Source organism: Protopterus annectens, chromosome 14.part0 (genome assembly GCF_019279795.1).
Source record: "Protopterus annectens isolate FY-2018-M chromosome 14.part0, PAN1.0, whole genome shotgun sequence".
NCBI lineage: Eukaryota > Metazoa > Chordata > Ceratodontiformes > Protopteridae > Protopterus > Protopterus annectens.
In genome coordinates, this window is record NC_056748.1 from 778,811,680 (window position 1) to 778,829,528 (window position 17,849).

The 17,849-nt window shown below is 37.8% G+C and overlaps 1 protein-coding gene across 2 annotated transcripts in view; it reads right to left on the minus strand.

The window, feature by feature from the left end:
• Window positions 1-17,849, minus strand: part of CHAT (choline O-acetyltransferase) — a 683,939-nt gene that overhangs the window by 40,817 nt on the left and 625,273 nt on the right. Inside the window, exon 14 of one of the 2 annotated variants that reach the window (XM_044056518.1) lies at window positions 9,491-9,628. The exons of the other annotated variant lie outside the window; for it this stretch is intronic. Within the exon in view, the coding sequence (XP_043912453.1) occupies window positions 9,491-9,628 (138 nt within the window). The remainder of the gene's footprint in view (window positions 1-9,490; window positions 9,629-17,849) is intronic. 2 annotated transcript variants of the gene reach the window in all.

The window sequence follows — 17,849 nt, forward strand, 5'->3', positions numbered from 1 at the left end:
TAGGGATGGCATGATCCATGCATCCTTGTAGGCGCTCAGAGTGCATTTGTAAAGGTTTCTGTATGTTGGGCAGCATTATCCTTTAGAGTGGGGGCTGTGAAACTTACCACCTCTGTCTTAAGTAAGGTGAAGTTTGCTTTAGAAAAGTTTTTTACTGTGGTTTCCTTAGTTGGGGGTGGTGGCGAGGTGTGGACATCCAGAGTGATTAGTTTATGGTCTGATCTAACCAGTGATGGGTTGACCACTGGTGTAGAACACCTGTCGCCCATGTTGGTGATGACCAGGTCCAATATGTTTTAACCTCTGGTAGGGGAGTTTACAAGCTGATCCAGGGCATTTGAGTTGATGAATTGCATGAAGCGCTGGGCCTGGGAATTTGTACTCGAGTAGTTTTCCCAGTGAATGGTAGGGTAATTGAAATCATCCAATATCAGGGTGTTCGGTAGGACCTTCATGTTTTCCAGTGTTTCCAGAAAGGTGGAGTGGTGGTCCTAGGTCATGGAGGGTGATCTGTAGCAGGTCACAATTTGCATTGCAGATTTGCCCGATGTTAGTTGCACATGGATGATCTCAGAGGTATCATGTTGCGCCACTAACCTGGAGGTGTAGGTATCTTTGATGGATATGGATACACCCCCTCCTTTTGTGTTTCAGTCCGTGTTCTGTGGCCGAAACATGTGATATGAGTTGTAGCCTGGTAGTGCTGGGGTGCTCTCTGGAGCCTTGAACCAGGTTTCAGTTACTGCACAGATGTCGACATTCTCCATACTGAGGAGTGCTTCGAGCGTGTGCATTTTGAGATTTAAACTCATGGCGTTGAGTAGCATAACCCTCAGTTTTTTGTTAATTGTGCTGTTTACTGAGATGGGTTTGACTTTTGAGCCTTGCCTAAAAAAAGACACTATGAGGGCAGCAAGAGCCTTGGCCAGTATTCGAAAACCTAGGGGTGACAGGTGCAAGCCGTCTCTTGTGAAGCAACGCGGCTTGTCGAGCATGTCGTCCCAGGCTGACAGACACTGGATCCCCTTTGAATGACACCAGAAGCTTAGACAATTGTTGAAATTGATCATTTTTTTCTTTATACTGAGGTATCATTCTTGCTGAGGGCAGGATGGTACTCAGGGTCAGGGTCATACCAGCCTGAGCTACATGATCAGAGACCTCTTCCATGTCTCTTTTCATGTAGTCCAGGGAGGTACGTCTCAGGTCATTTACACCAACATGAACAATGACAGAGTCATATTTGTACTTGTTCTGGAGTGACCTGAGTGCTTGTGTTACATGGCGGATTCTGGCTAGTGAGTGGAACGTCAGCGTGTCTGACTATAGAGTCACCTATTACTAGTGTGTTAGGTATGTTATTTAACCTTAAGGGCTGTGATTGTGCGGCACACTGATTTTGTGTTTTATGTGTTGTCTGGTTTGTGACGGGAGGTGCACGTTGTTTGGGTGTCTGCTTTGGAGGTCTTTGATGCTTTTGAAGGTTTTTATTTAGGTCCTCCGAATATGATTTTGTGTATTTATGTGTATTTTTTGCCAGTGCTGTTTTAGTACGTCTATGTGCGGCTGGAGGTGTGGTGCAAGTGTTAACCTTCTCCTCTTGACTGTCTGTTCCAGTCTTGGGTGGAGACAGCTTAGCTTCCAGTTTGGCTGTATAATTGCATCTCTCGCATATGTTAGTGTTTTGTGGAAGGAGGAGAGGGTTGTCTGTGTACATGAGGCAGTTGTAACATTGCCTCAGGATACCTAGATTCACCAGCTGGACTGGAGAGTGCACCTGAAGTTGCACTTTGGTCATGCCTGAATAGTAGGGTGGGCTGCTTAGTCGCTTGGTTGGTGAGGGGTGAATAAAGAGCCTTGCCCTGCTGGGCAATCAGTGTCAGGGTATATTAGTGCTTGCTATTAGGTCTGAGCAAGTGCTGGGCTGTAAGATGCTTTTTGAGTGCTTAGGTTGAGAGTTAGACTAGTTTCAAGGGAAAAACTGAAGAGGAGACTTAGTGGAGCCAGGAATAATTTAACCATAGCTAACTGGCACTGTCCAGTGCGCAAAACAGTGCAAACACGGTTTTTATAGTAGGGAAATGAAAGAGATAGAAATTAGCCAAAAATGGCCAATAAACTACTAACTTCTGGGCTGGAACCACTCCTCCAGGGACAGATAGGTTGCTCAAAGCTCCCCTCTCTCACAGGCGAACTGAGAAACTTCCTTCTATCCAAGTAAGGTATGGGCAACTCAGAAGCTACTATCACAACCCTGAATTCAGCACTAGCCTGAAAACTGGACTATACTAGCTTAGAAAGGCGGGAAACAAGGAATTTTTTTTTTTAAAGATAAGGCAAAAACAGTAAAATAAATACACTTAAAACAGCTTTAAACAACTACAAACGATCAGAAAAGGCTATCGCACATTAGTGTGTAGCCTACAAAAGTTAAACAAATTATTTAAACAAAAACAACTTTTTAAAAGTGCAGGCAGTCAAATAAGTACAATATGTGAAAAAAACAAGCTTTTAAATCACAATAAATGCTGGAAAATCTGCGTTTAGGCGGAAAACAGTTAAGTACAGCAAGAAAGTATAGAAAACTGATACTTAATCACTCAAAAGTCTCTCTTCTAAGCTAGAAGGCTTCTATCAATTTAATGCTTTCTAGTGCTACCCAGTAGGTTAGTTACAGGAAAGATGGGAAACAAGTGCAGATGTGGTCTTTTAAACCAGAAAGTTGAAAGAGACGGACAAACTGTCCAAATGGTCAATAAACTACAATTTCTGGGCCAAGAACATCTCCTCTCATGGTATACAGGCTACCTAGTGCTTACCACTCCCACTGATAAGCTAGAAGGCTTTCCTCCAACACAGAAAGGCTTGGGGGGCTCAGAAGCTTACAAAGAGTCCTGAATACAGCAAATCTGTACCTGGACTAGACTAGTTACAGGAAAGGCGGGGAACAAGTACAAACGTAGGCTTTTAAGCAAGTAAGTTGAAAGAGATGGAAAACTGCCCAAATGGCCAAATAAACTACAATTTCTGGGCCAAAACTCAGTCTTCCCATGAAGGATAGGCTACCTAATGCTTACCACTCCCACCGATAAGCTAGAAGGCTTCCCGCCAACACAGAAAGGCTTGGGGGGCTCAGAAGCTTACTAACAATCCTGGATCCAGCAACTCTGTAACCGGACTAGGCTAGTTACAGGAAAGGCGGGAAACCGGCACAAGTGCGGCTTTCAAACCAGAAAGTTGAAAGAGATGGAAAAAAACTGCTCAAACAGTGAATAGCTACAATTTCTGGGCCAAGGACCACTCCTCTTGTGGTAGATAGGCTACCTGTTGCTTACCACTCCCACTGATAAGCTAGAAGGCTTCCCTCCAACACGGAAAGGCTTGGGGGGGGCTCAGAAGCTTACAAAGAGTCCTGGATACAGCAAATCTGTACCTGGACTAGACTAGTAACAGGAAAGGCAGGAAATAAGCGCAAACACAGGCTTTTAAATCAGAAGGTTGAAAGAGATAGAAAAGCTTCCCAAAGGGCCAATAAACTATAATTCCAAGGCATTCAATATGGTTGATCACCAACTTTTAATCCACACCCTGCAAACATTCTGTCTAGAGACTAGAGCCCTTCAATGGTTTCAATCCTACCTGAATGGTCAACAGCAGGCTGTCCTCTGGCAGAACAAACTCTCTAACCTTCTACCTAACACCCTTGGAGTACCACAAGGCTCTATACTAGGGCCCATGCTGTTCTCCATCTTCATTAAAGACCTTTATACTGTCATCCCAAAAGTCAGCTGTATCCAATATGCTGTTGACTCTACTCTGATTTGCTCAGCCACATCTCCAGTAGAGTTATGGTCAGCTACCCAGACCACCTTTAATACAATAGAAAACTGGCTTTCTGAACGTTGTCTGATCGTAAATCCCCAAAAAAAACTAAAATGCTATTTTCACCAACACGTAGGTCTACCGCTTTCACCTTTACAATAAATTCAAATGATGGCACAATAATCTCCCCTGACTCCTCTACTAAACTATTAGGTGTCATCATAGACAATAATCTAAAATTCGATCTACATGTTAACCAAACTATCAAAACCATCAATAAAAAACTAGGGTCACTACAGAATAAAAGCCTTCCTAACCCCTCCAGCTAAAATTGCCATAGCTCACTCTCACCTTCTTTCAACCGTTCTGTATGCATCCCCTCTACTCTCGAATTTAAACAAGACTGTCCTTAATAAACTCTCAATTTTCTACAACCACATTGCCAGGTTTGCCACTGGGTTGCCTTTTAGGACACATCATTGCATCAGTCTAAATCAGCTTGGGTGGCTTGAACTACCCAGCCTAATCCAGTATAACCAACTGATTATGGCCTATAAAATCCTCTATAATCCAGACAATACTCCTGCACTTAATTCGATCCTCTAACAAACTACTAATTCAGACTAGCAAAATTAATAACACAGCCAATGACTCTCTCTTTGCAAACTCTGTAAGTAGATTCTGGAACTCTCTTCCAGCTGATATTACCTTACTTTCCACCTTAGGTCAATTTAAAACTAGACTCAAACAACATTTGTCACTTAACTGGCTATGTCAATGTATCAAGGCTGTCTAACTCTCTCGAAAATGTGTAAAAATCTGTTAACCAGTTTATTGTGTAATTTAATTTAATCCTGACTTGCGCTCGGGATTAACTCTAACCTGTGGAACTTGTTTAGCTTGCTTACTTATGTAATCTCTGTAAACAGTCTGTTTGTAATATGTAATGCTGGTATTATGTAATGCTGTATCTGCTTACCCTTGGAGCTTTTCTCCCTGGGCCCCTGCTGAAAATGGACATGCATCCAGTCGGACTATCCCGGTCAACAAATGTAAAATAAATAAAAAAAATTTTCTGGGCCAGAAACCACTCCTCCTGTGGTGGATAGGTTACCTAGTGCTTACTACTCCCACTGATAAGCTAGAAGTCTTCTCTCCAACACAGAAGGGCTTGGGGGGCTCAGAAGCTTACCAACAGTCCTGGATACAGCAAATCTGTACCTGGACTACATTAGTTATAGGAAAGGAGGGGACCAAACGCAAAAGGGGCTTTTAACCAGAAAGTAGAAAGAGATGGAAAAACTGCCCAAACGGCCAATGAACTACAATTTCAGGGCCAAAACTCTCTCTTCCCATGGTAGATAGGCTACCTAGTGCTTACCACTCCCACTGATTAGCTAGAAGGCTTCCCTCCAACACAGAAAGGCTTGAGGGGCTCAGAAGCTTACCAACAGTCCTGGATACTGCAAGTCTGTATCTGGACTTGACTAGTTACAGGAAAGGCAGGAAACAAGCTTAGAATTTATTTATTTTTTTGTTACAGAAAAGCAGCTAAAACAGCAGTGAATACAATTCAAATTGTAGTACAGGCCAGCACACCCGAGAGTGTAGCAACATTACAGCAAATACAGTTCAAATAAATGCAATTAAATTAACAAATGACTAAAAAACAAGTGCAGAAGGCAGTAAATTAGAAGGCTACTAACAAGCAGTAATAAGTGCAGAGTAAGAGCGACTGAACAGATAACAGCACGCAGAAGAGCAACTAAGACAGTTACAGTAAGAGCAGATGAATAAGATATATATATATTTTATGTATTTATTTATTTTTTTTTTGAGGGAGGGAACAGAGCAGGATTAAGAGGCTACAGGGGTTGTCCTTCCCAAATGCTCTCTTTGTACACAGTAGGAGTGCCTGAAATCAGAATATGATCTCATTGCACTCAGTTGAGTGAGCAAATGAGATGGGCCCAGAAGGAGTATCCAAATACAAATCTACAAGAGGGACGGGCAATTTCAAAGCCACCGACAAAGTCAACAAATGCATGTGGATGCAAAACCTGTTGTATTAATTTTAATTGAATATCATTTAGAAATTATCCCTGATTTTCTTGTTCCCCACTCCCAGTTTTGTCTTTCTCTAGAATTCTTGAACAATAAAATTAGAGAGGCATCATTGATAGGGCTATATTTTTTTAAGTCCCTATTGTCCTTTGCTGGCTTCAGCATGCAAGTTCAGCAGTGTATGCTGCATGCTGTTGTGCCCATCCAGAACAGATGTTTGTTTTTACTTGAAGTACATTTCCCCAAATTTCTACCACTTTGCTGTTTTTTAAGTAATTCTCAAACCCTTGCTTCATTATGGAAGAGCTAATGATTTGCCTGTTTATACTGGTGTTTCATGAACAATATCCAGTTTTATGACCACTGGTCAAGTCTCATTCACCTAGTGAACCAGAGGCGTTTTGACTGTTAATTACATTATTTGCACATAAATTAGAAGAAAGGCCAAAATGTTTCATATCTCATGTAAAAAATACCCTTAGATCATATAGTCTTCACATCTTGAAAACATTTTATAATACATACACACATATATATATATATATATTATATATATATATATATATATATATATATATATATATATATATATATATATATATATATATATATATATATATATATATATATATATATATACATATATATATATATATATATATATATATTGTGCTATCGATAAAAGTCTTTCGGCTTTTCCCGGTTAGGGGTCGTCACAACGGAACTCCGGTCTGCTCATGATTGGCAGTGGATTTTTACAGTGCTGAGTTGCCAGCCCGACACCCAATCTTCAAAGAAGGCACGCCTATTCACGCTCGCATCTACCTGCATGTCTTTAGCGTCACTTGACCGCGGGGAGGACATGCAGACTCCACACATATATTATGCTATCGATAATGAATATATTTAACCAATTTCTTAAAGTAGACATGTAATTAGCTCCCCCCTCCAAAAACAGTGATTCTGGACATATTTTGTATTGTGGTCATTTCTATAGGACTGGCATTTGGGGTACAAGAGACCGTTTTCCATAGGCTGAGACTGATTATGGCTTAATCCAGATGGTTTTCCATTTATCAAGTAATTTAAAAAAATATTAAGGTTTCATATTTGAGTCTTTTTGGTCTGGGTGGAAATGGTTTGAATTACAGAGACATATGAAAATAGCAGCTTAATAATATAATCCACTGCTTAAGAGGGCATCTGACATAAATATATTTACAGGTGAATAATTTGACATGTTTGGTATTTTCTGGCAAGCCTAAGGTGAAAATTGGATGGCCTTGTTCAGGTCCAGAAAAGGAACACATTTTCCCAATAGTCATGCATTCCTAGAGGGGAGAATATTTTTTCACTTGTGTGTAGTTAAAAAGGATTAGAAACAAAAAGTTTTTAGTACAGAATCTAGCCATATGCCTAGGTTAAATGCCATTAACCAAATGTTTCTTTTCTGCTATCTTCTCCTTGTCTGGCTTCTACCAAACGAAAATACCACAATCATTTATTTTAGTTATGTATCTAGTGAGTTTCATATTACTGTCTGTAGTAAGGGTCAGGAAATGTCATGTTTTCTGTTTACAGACTCTTTTTGTAAATTGTGATTATAGGCAACTGTTAAAACTTTTTGTATATTCTTTGTAAATCTTTGTTATCTGTTTGTACTATTGTTATGGAGCTTTTTTCCCTGAGTCTCCAATGAAAATGGGCTACTTGCCCAGCCGGACACTACCCGATTAAAAAATGTAAAATAAAAATAAATAAATAAATGAATTACTTCAACTTTTCTGTTACTGTTGGATTCAGAAATGCATAATGTAGGCTGATTAGTTTTGTTTGTATTGGTGGAAGCCATTGTGAGGAATATAGTTAAAAAGATGTTAAAGAAAATGCACAGCACAAACTAAATGGAAATATCTTATATGATGAGGAATGTACAAAGTGGAGGAAACATAGTATGGAGGCATTGCACCAACAATTAGGCAGCTGACAGAGAACTGAAGGTGGAGACAAGGGAGGCAGAGGAGGCAGGGGCATAGTGACTAAATGAGGGGGTAGATTTAAGACTACATTGCGAAATATTACATCATCAAAGGGTGGTTGGACCTTGTATTTCACTGGTGGAGAAGGCAGTGGTAGATTATAGATGTACACGGGGGACTTAAAGCAGACTGGAGCAAATATGTAAAGAGGTGGAGACTGAGATAGGCAGATGCACAGGGCTGCCTGCAGTTCATGGCTAGATATCATGGGCCAGACATGATCTTCCCCAAACATTTGTGCACGGTGGTATGATCTGCAGAAACAATTGGTTTATATGATCACACATAGATTGCCTGCTGAGAAGAGTGGTTCCTTCTTAGACAGATGTGCTTGACTCACATCTGCTCTAGGACTTCCACTTCTTGCCTCTTGATAACTGTGAAGTAGCATGTAATATAACTGTACTTTCTACCACTTATGTTGTACTGATTGTGTTGCTTGCTTTCTCCATTAATTTCAACAAAACCCAACTCCACTAGCTAACCATACCTCTGGGGCAGTATCCCTTCACCTTGATGAATAGAACTCATTGGTGTCTTGAAATCTTCATCAGTGTTTAAAGTTCTTTGCAGCTGATCTGTAGCTATAAAGTCAGATCTGCAGTTCATCTTTTTTCTGTCTTTAAAAAACAAGGTATTACTATGTGACTTAGAAAGGCCAACAAAATTGTCATAATATAAATAATTTCTCTCAAAATGCAACTGTTTGAATCATGCAAGTCTGACTCAGCATAATATTTCAAAATTGGTGCATTTGTCTGAACTGACTGAAGAATTGGAATTTTTATGCATTTGCATTTATATTTTCTTTGACTAAATGTGACCTCAAACATGATTATATTAAGTAAAACAAAGGCCACAATGGCTTTCCTCTGCACTAATTTTGGCTAAATATCTGTTCACAATCTCCTGACTGTAATCATACATTTAAGGTGGGGTATTGACTAGTTTTGGTGAGACCCTGGGGTGGCAGTAAACATATGCACCAATCACTAAGCATTGCTGCTACATCTTCATTTCCTTAGTCTCTTCTCTTTCAACAAACTAAAACAATGAGTGAGAACGTCACTGAAAAAACAATCATCAAAAACAAAATAAAAACTCCAGCAAAGCTAGAACTTCCACTGAGTGACCTCCCAAACCTTTTGTATCAAAGGCACATGGGATATATGCAAATGATCCTTATGAACAAGTCATGGGCATTCAGAATCGCCAATTAGCTGAAACACCTGATGGTCATAAGGATCATTTGCATATATCCCATGTGCCTCTGATACAAGAGATTTGGGAGGTCACTCAGTGGAAGTTCTAGCTTTGTTGGGGTTTTCATTTTGTTTTTACTGATCAGTCTCTTCTCTTGGCAGGTTACCTGCTGTTTCAGCCTTCAGTGACTCCACCCCAACCACAACTGAAGTTTCTCTTGTACTCTGAAAAACAATGCTACGAATGAAATGCTGATTCTATATCAACAGGTTAGCGCTATTTTTTTCTTGTAATGCATCACCTTCTGGTTTATAAGAAAATGAGAAAAAAAACTATATCTGCTATATAACATGTTCACTGACCTGGCTAGTGGAAAGGATGAAGCGATTGCTTATCAGATATGTTTCATCTGTAAAGATGCTGGGCATTTCCATTTGTAGCTCTCGTGCCAACTCTCGCAGACCTAGCATGTGATTATCTATGGCCATTCCTTTAATGGCCTAATGAGAAACAAGAAACATACAAAAATAACTCCTACTAGGTACTATACAAAAGCAGGACTTTCTCAGATATGTGTATATAGAAACATTTGTTAATGACAAACTCTAAGCAGTAAATGCTACTATTGCGTTTACAGTCACTGACGTGATTAGCCATATTAGAAGACGGAGCTGAGAATAAACCAAAGAAATTAACAAGCAGTGTAGCCTATGCAATAACCATGGAACAACATTAAAAATATTTATTTGTGTCTCATGGGCCATATCCTGATGATAAAGAGAATCTGTGAATGAACACTAATCTTGAAAAGCTGTAGAAAGGGCCATAGCAATAGTTCTGCATGTCTACAGGGCTTGAAAAAATGTGCGTGTGTGTGTGTGTGTGTGTGTGTGTGTGTGTGTGTGTGTGTGTGTGTGTGTGTGTGTGTGTGTGTGTGCTCGGTGCATGAAGTGCCCAGATATGTAAATTCATCCACAAACCGAGAATCCAGCACTATTATAATTATTTCATCCCAAATGGGTAAAATAAATAAATGAAATTAAGAACACACCATAAGGTACCAAATCTTCTTTAATGGCTGACCAATCTGCCACATCAAACACGCCCACTGGCGTCATCAGTGTCTATTAAGATAGAAACCCATTTTATACATTTTTCTTATTGGGCTTCTTAAAGTGACAGGATACCCACTACTAGTACTCCTTAAATATATTAAACACACCATAACAGTGTATAACACATTTCACACACAACAGCAATGTATATCATATTTTATCACAGTTCACCCACAATATTTATTTGACCTCTATTTTTCAAAATCCCTATACTGAACTAAACTTATCTACCAATGGTCATTTAGCCCTGGTTTGAATAGTACACCCAAATACACTATCCACATTCTTTCTTTTTGTGTTAAAATTTTATGTTTATGTGCTATAGTTAATTAATTCCCTACTACCTTATTGATACCCGGGAATATGGGGTCTATATTAGATAAACGAAAGTTTATCTTACCGAACACTGACATTATTGAAAATCCTGGAACTCGAAACTGCAAATGTCGGGGGCTGAGCCCCCCCCCCCGCTAAATATATATTCCAACATCGAGATCGCACTACAGTGAGGAAAGGACAAATATTCCCATCTTCACTGTACTGCGATCTCACAATTCAGGTTTCGGGTTCCGGGATTTTCGCTCATGTTAGCGTTCGGTAAGATAAACTTTCGTTTATCTAATATAGACCCAGAATATGAAATGGGCCCCAGTATGTACCAATGTATGTTTGTATAAAGCACTGCGTACCCTTTTACAATTAATATCACTAATGTGTAATGTAGTTCTTTGTTTTAAACTTAAAGAAGTCTGCCCCACGTAGAAAGAACCACATTGACACACAGCCATATGTACCACCCACTCGCTAGTGGACGTAATTAGATGTCTTATATCATATACCTTTGCTGTATTGATAGAGGTAAATGGCTTAGTTTTTGAGACCACCTTACAGTAAACACAATGACCACAAAAAGTACTACCAACTATCTTATTTTCCCATTTTATAGATGTATTTTTATTACTTTTCTTAAAGTCTGCTAGATGTTCACCTATGGTCTTACCTCGCCTATATCCAAACCAACACTGATTGTCTATTGATGGACCCAAAAACCTATCAGTTTTAATATATGCCAATATTGTTGTATTGTGTTCTTAATTTTAAAGGTGTTACTGCCAAACTTAGTAATAAACCTGATAACCTGATTATTGTCTTTTTGGGGTAACTCTCTGGTCTCTAACAATTGAGATCTTGACATAGAGTTGGTCGCATGCATAGTTGTATCCACGTCTCTGGCTTTGTACCCTCTGTCTAAAAACCTAAATCTCAACTGTTGGGCCTGTACCTGAAAATGTTCTTGTCGACTACATATATGTTTAAGTGTCTTGAACTGAGCTTGAGGAATATTGATGATGATATGGTTGGGGTGGTTACTATCGGCTCGCAACAGTGAATTTTTCGTAAATGGCTTCCGATATAATCTATAATCTATATTTACTGTTCCTTCCTTAGCCTTTGTAACCATGACATCCAAAAATTCCACTTTGTGTCTATTTTCTCACTAAACTGAATACCATACCTATTACCATTAAGAAAAGCCATAAATTGACGCCATCTATCTAATGTACCCTGCCATACCACCCAACACATTTTGGTGGTATATATGGCTGTGTGGCTATGTGTTTCCTTCTATGTGGGGCAGACTTCTTTAAGTTTAAAACAAAGAATTGCATTACACATTAGTGATATTAATTGTAAAAGGGTACGCAACAAACATTGGTACAAATCACAAATGGTTATAATATATTAAGTGAATCAAGTTTTCATTTAAATAGTGTTACTGACACAGATTCCTGTATGATATCAAGTGAATTGACATCTTTAGACTCATTGGTAACAGGTAGTCAAAATGTGAGTGTGAACAATTCACCTTTGCGATGTTCTAATGTTATTACACCTGAGTTGGGCCCATAAGTAAACCTAAGATTATTTGTAACAAAGCAAAAGATTATAAATTATACAATTATTCTAGTTTGGTTCTTGAGACAAAACATGTTGAAACTTTATCCAAAGGTTTTAACTTTGTACCTTGTAGAAATGCCAATATAGTAGACATTATGATTGATCTTAAACTTTTTGTTCGTAAATTAAATTTAGCAGCTTATTTTGGTTTTGGTGACAATGGAAATGACATCATACAATTGCAAAGGCCTAGTATATTCAATCCACCTTATACTAAAATCACAGAAATATTTGAAAATATGTGTGAATTTGATATTAGGGACTTTTTTCTAAATAAAAAATATAGTCATTTTTGCAATATGACACATGATGACATTGAGAATATACAACTTCTATGTAATACCAAAACAATTCGTATTATGAAGCCCGACAAGGGCAATGGAGTTGTTATAGTGGACAAATGTGATTATGTTTCTGAAATGTTTAATATGCTTAATGAAGATAATTACATTGAGGTTAGTAAACATGAAATCAATACAGCTTATCAAAAGATAGACGTAATGCTAGAAGACATGTTATTTCAGGGTAATATTAGTGAAAGTGACTTTGAATATATGAATAACAATTTTCCTTTGGTTAGTGGAATATTTGGGATACCTAAAATCCATAAAGGTCTTGATAATAGTTGATGGAAAAAGAAGTAAAGTGGCATTTATTAGTAAATTTGTGGATAACAAAATGAAGCCAGGGTTAAAAAGCTTTTCCTACATTACCAAAGACTCTTGGCATTTTTTGGAGAAAGTAAAGAAAGTTGATTTTCAAGATAATTGTTGTTTTGTGACGATTGATGTTGTCAATTTATTTACATCAATCCCCCATGATGTTTGTTTAACATGGTTGGGAGAACATCTGTATGCCACAGGGAAGTTTGATCAGGATGATATAAATACCTGTGTGACACTAATGGAATTGGTCTTACACAACAATTTTTTGTTTTTTGAAGAACGTTATTTTAAACAGAGTACAGGTGTTGCCATGGGGGCCGCTTGTGCCCCCACTTATGCCAATTACGTAATGGCATTTTGGGAGAATAATTACGTTTTTAACAGTGAATACCGTCCATTTATTAATTTTTATACACATTTTTTGGACAATATTTTTATAATTTGGCAAGGTGAAAGGTTAGTTTTAGAGGCTTTTATTGATTATATTAATCAAACTGCTTGGTTTTTAAAATTCACTTACAATATACAAAAAGATAAAGTAGCATATTTAGATGTGAGTTTAGCATTTGTCCAAGAAAAGGGATGCTTGGTTTCAAATATACATAGAGAATCCACATTCTCCAATTCATACCTTCATTATGACAGTTGGCACCCCAAGTTCCAAAAAAGAGCTATTGTCAAAGGACAAATGGTGAGGGCGGCCTGTATGGTGAGCGAAGTCTCTGATTTCGAAACTGAATTGGAGTATATAGCACAACTATTTCTTAACAAGGGTTACCCCAGACTCTTATGTGATGAGATCATGAATGAGATACTTTTTAAAAGAGATAAGGGCATTATTCAACCTATTCTTAAAAATAAGGTGGAACTTTTTAGTGGCACAATGGAACAAAATAGGGATGATTTTACATCAAAAGGGAATTTCTTGTTTGTTTTGACCTACAATGCTGATGCTGAATTTGTTAGAATGATTATTGAAAAGAATTGGGAATCTTTTTGTAGGTTAAAGGAATTTCAAGATTTTGCTGTTCGGCAAATTAAATTTGTTTTTCATAAAGATTTAACACTGAAGAAGATGTTTGAAACATGTACATTAAATAATGGTACTACTAGTAATAAGACTAAAGGTAATTTTAAATGTGGAAGGTGTTTGACGTGTAGGCACATCATGCCGACTGGCAAGAAATTGGTTATTAATAATATACCTATCAATATTATGGGACACTTTGATTGTTATTCTGTAAATGTGATATATATTGCCGTATGTCAGTCATGCACCGCTTTTTATGTTGGAAAGACATGTAGGTGTTTTAGAGAGAGAATAAAGGAACACATATTGGATATCCAGCATAAAAAACCTTCAAATGCCTTGGCAAGGCATATTATAACACATAATGATCATCATTTTAAGATTTGTATTATACAACAATTAGATAAAGATCCACAAGGTAGAGTTACTGAATTTCATTTAGATGTTTGTGAAATCAAATGGCAATTTAAATTAAATGCACACTCATATCCAGGATTGAACGAGTTTGTGTCAATAAAGCCATTTTTGAGGTTAAGGCATATTTTGGGATAAACACATTAATAAAAACAAATACAAAATACAACACAAAATTAATTAATATAATATATAGTACATAATTAAATAGAATTTTCAACACATATATACTACAAGCATAATAATATATATATATTTTATATTGTATACAAAAATATTTCATAAATGAATTTAATACTAATTTTACATACAATGTACATAGTTATTTAAAATAAGTATTATTTGTTCAAACATACAATTAATAATCAGTTTTTATTTTAGGTGGGGTAGTTTTTTGTGATATTTATATGTGTTTTTAACATAGTACTTTTTAACAAAGTTTTTTTAACAATGATTACTTGTTATAATTCAATTTGAAGTGTTAATTGTTTGTAATTGGTGAGTAATTATTGATTGGGATTAAATACTGGTTCAACACACTCTGAAGAAGTCATTTGACGAAACCTAGGTCAGTGGTGGAGAACCGGTGTTTCATTGTGATTGTACTTTCAATTGGTGGTGCTTGTGCAATAAAGTACTGTGGTGGTTGAGCTCCAGACTCCCTGGATTTTTATATAAACATTGGTACATACCGGGGCCCATGTCATATTCCCGGGTATCAATAAGGTAGTAGGTAATGAATTAACTATAGCACGTAAACATAAAATTTTAACACAAAAAGAAAGAATGTGGATAGTGTATTTGGGTGCACTATTCAAACCAGGACTAAATGACCATTGGCAGTTAAGTTTAGTTCAGTATAGGGATTTTGAAAAATAGAGGTCAAATAAATATTGTGGATGAGGTGTGATAAAATATGATATACATTGCTGTTGTGTGTGAAATGTGTTATATACTATTATGTTGTGTTAATTATATTTAAGGAGTACTAGTTGTAATGGGTATCCTGTCACTTTAAGAAGCCCAATAAGAAAAATGTATAAAATGGGTTTCTACGTTCACGGTAATACACACTGATGACGCCAGTTGGCGAAACCTAGGTTTGTGTTTGATGTGGCAGATTGGTCGGCCATTAAAGAAGATTTGGTACCTTATGGTGTGTTCTTAACTTTATTTATTTATTTTACCCATATAGGTTGAAATAATTATAATAGTGCTGGATTTTTGGTTTGTATATATATATATATATATATATATATATATATATATATATATATGTATATATATTGTTTTTGTAAATGTTGAGAGAGAATATTTTAATACTTCTCAGTTTTGAAAGACAATCAACAAATTCAAGAAAATGTATGATATGAAAGACAGTATAGCAGAAATAGGCCAGTGTATTCCTACATGGGAAGCCTAATCAGATCAATCATTACTTCAGCAATAAGAGTCAGGTTGTAGGGAGCCAGCCAGCTTAATGGCCCTGTGGGCTAGCCTACCCTCTCCCCGTGTGGAGCACCAACTCTCTTTGTCAGCTCTCTGAGCTCTGCTGCATGGTGTTACCCCAGGGAGTGTAACTCTGTATATATCCCTGCAGTATCTGCTCCTGCACAACGCAGCACATGCTCCATGCTTGAAATACCCAGTGCTCCTACTAGGTGCCATCAAAGTGTTGAGCCTGAGCCAACTAACTCCCTTAGAGGGAGAGCTGGCAACAATCCTACAGATACCAGAGTTGCTATTCGAATCTGGGTCTCCTGCACCTTAGTTAGGTCTTTATTTCTCTGCACTTTTGAGCTGACTGTGTTCTACCGTTTTTGATCATTACTCATGAAATTAAATATAGTAATTTGCTAACCAAAAAACAGAGGATTATAATTGACTGTCAGACCATTACCAAGCTGCTATATGTTTGAATATAGATATCAAGAAACTTGCATGAAGGTCAGATCAGTTAAAAGTTTGAGAAGTTAATCTTGATATCCATATCAGGAGTTAACTACTACTACACCATGGTCAGAGGAACATAATCATAATTCTTTGTAGTACATGGAGTTGCAGCTGATCTGATGTACTACTAGTTTCAGAAAAAAAAGTGTAAGAATATGAAGTGCTTTACAGCCATGATGCCAACTATACAACACAGACAGTGACCAGTAGCTATGTGTACCTTTGGGCTAACAGATTTTTAAAACCATTAAACACTTCAGCTTGCCATTTTTGTGTGGTAGCATAAAGCACATTGCAGCTTTTAAAGCTGTTTTAGCTTCTTGCTGGTGGTCTGTGGTGGTCACAGTTTATGTTCTTTTGCAAAACTTGAGAATAAACTGCTCTGAAATCCATGTATAATGCAGAGGATTACAATCAGTTCACCAGCCATAATCAAGTTGTGTTATTGTCAAGAAATTCAACATAAAGCAAAAAACACAACCTCAGGCAACTGAAGTGAATTGAGCGCTTTTTTTTATTCTGTCAAGGACTTCATCAGAAATTATTCTTTGGAACAGTAGTTTTCTCAAGAAATACACCTCAAGAGCAAAGCTAGAGATAGCATGGTTGGGGGTAGGGTGCTAATTGACTTTGCTGTCTCACCTCGCCTTGGGAGGTAGGGTGGGCCAGTAAATGGATACTGGAGACCCCATGGGAGTGCTGGCTACAAAGGGGAAGAGCTCTCCTGAAGGGTTATATTTGCAGAAGCAAATGACATATCTTTGTTGGTACTCTCTGCATGCCAAATACTGGACATGTTACTGAACATACGCTGTGGGACTAGGGCATTATAAATATCCCTGATGGCTGCTTTATTGATGATCCATCTTGGTCTGTCCTCACTTTAGTGAAGGAGAATAAAAAAGCCATTTGGCTGTGTGGTGATGGTTGGCAGGCAGTGGCGGAGGAAAAATAGGAAAAAATTAAAACAAGAAGTGGGCGAGTGTAGATTCCTTATCAGATGGTCTGTTATTCTTCCTTGGTTATGCTACAATTATCAAAACACATCAGTTCCATGACCGAGATGCATGCCAGCTTCAGACTTCTTTGCCACATGATTGACATTTGTGACCTTATATTATCTATGGCTGCATTAAGATGGAGATGTATCAAAAGTAGTTGGTTTGAACACTGATGATGGCTGTTGCTTTGGATCAAGCTGTCAGCCACTGCCAAACCACCCTTCTTTCATCTAAAGAATTTTAACAGCTTAAGCACCTGATGCGTCTCATAAATCTTTCTACCGTAGGCCATGCCTTTTTCTCCTCATGTCGCATAATTTGTAATGCCACTTCCCTACATTGACATTGATGAATTAGAATCCATTCATGACTCCACATCATTGTTAGGTACTGTTACCCATGGGTGCAAAAGTGTTACTCAGATGCTACAGAGACCCATTCTCTTGGTGTTAGTATTTTTGCCCTTATTTTGTCCAGCATGGGCACAGCACACTCCTATCCTTGGGTGACTAGTGATTCTAAGGAAGAGTAATTGTTTGGCTAAGCAGGTCCCACTCTTATGGAGCTTGTTAATGTGGTGGCTA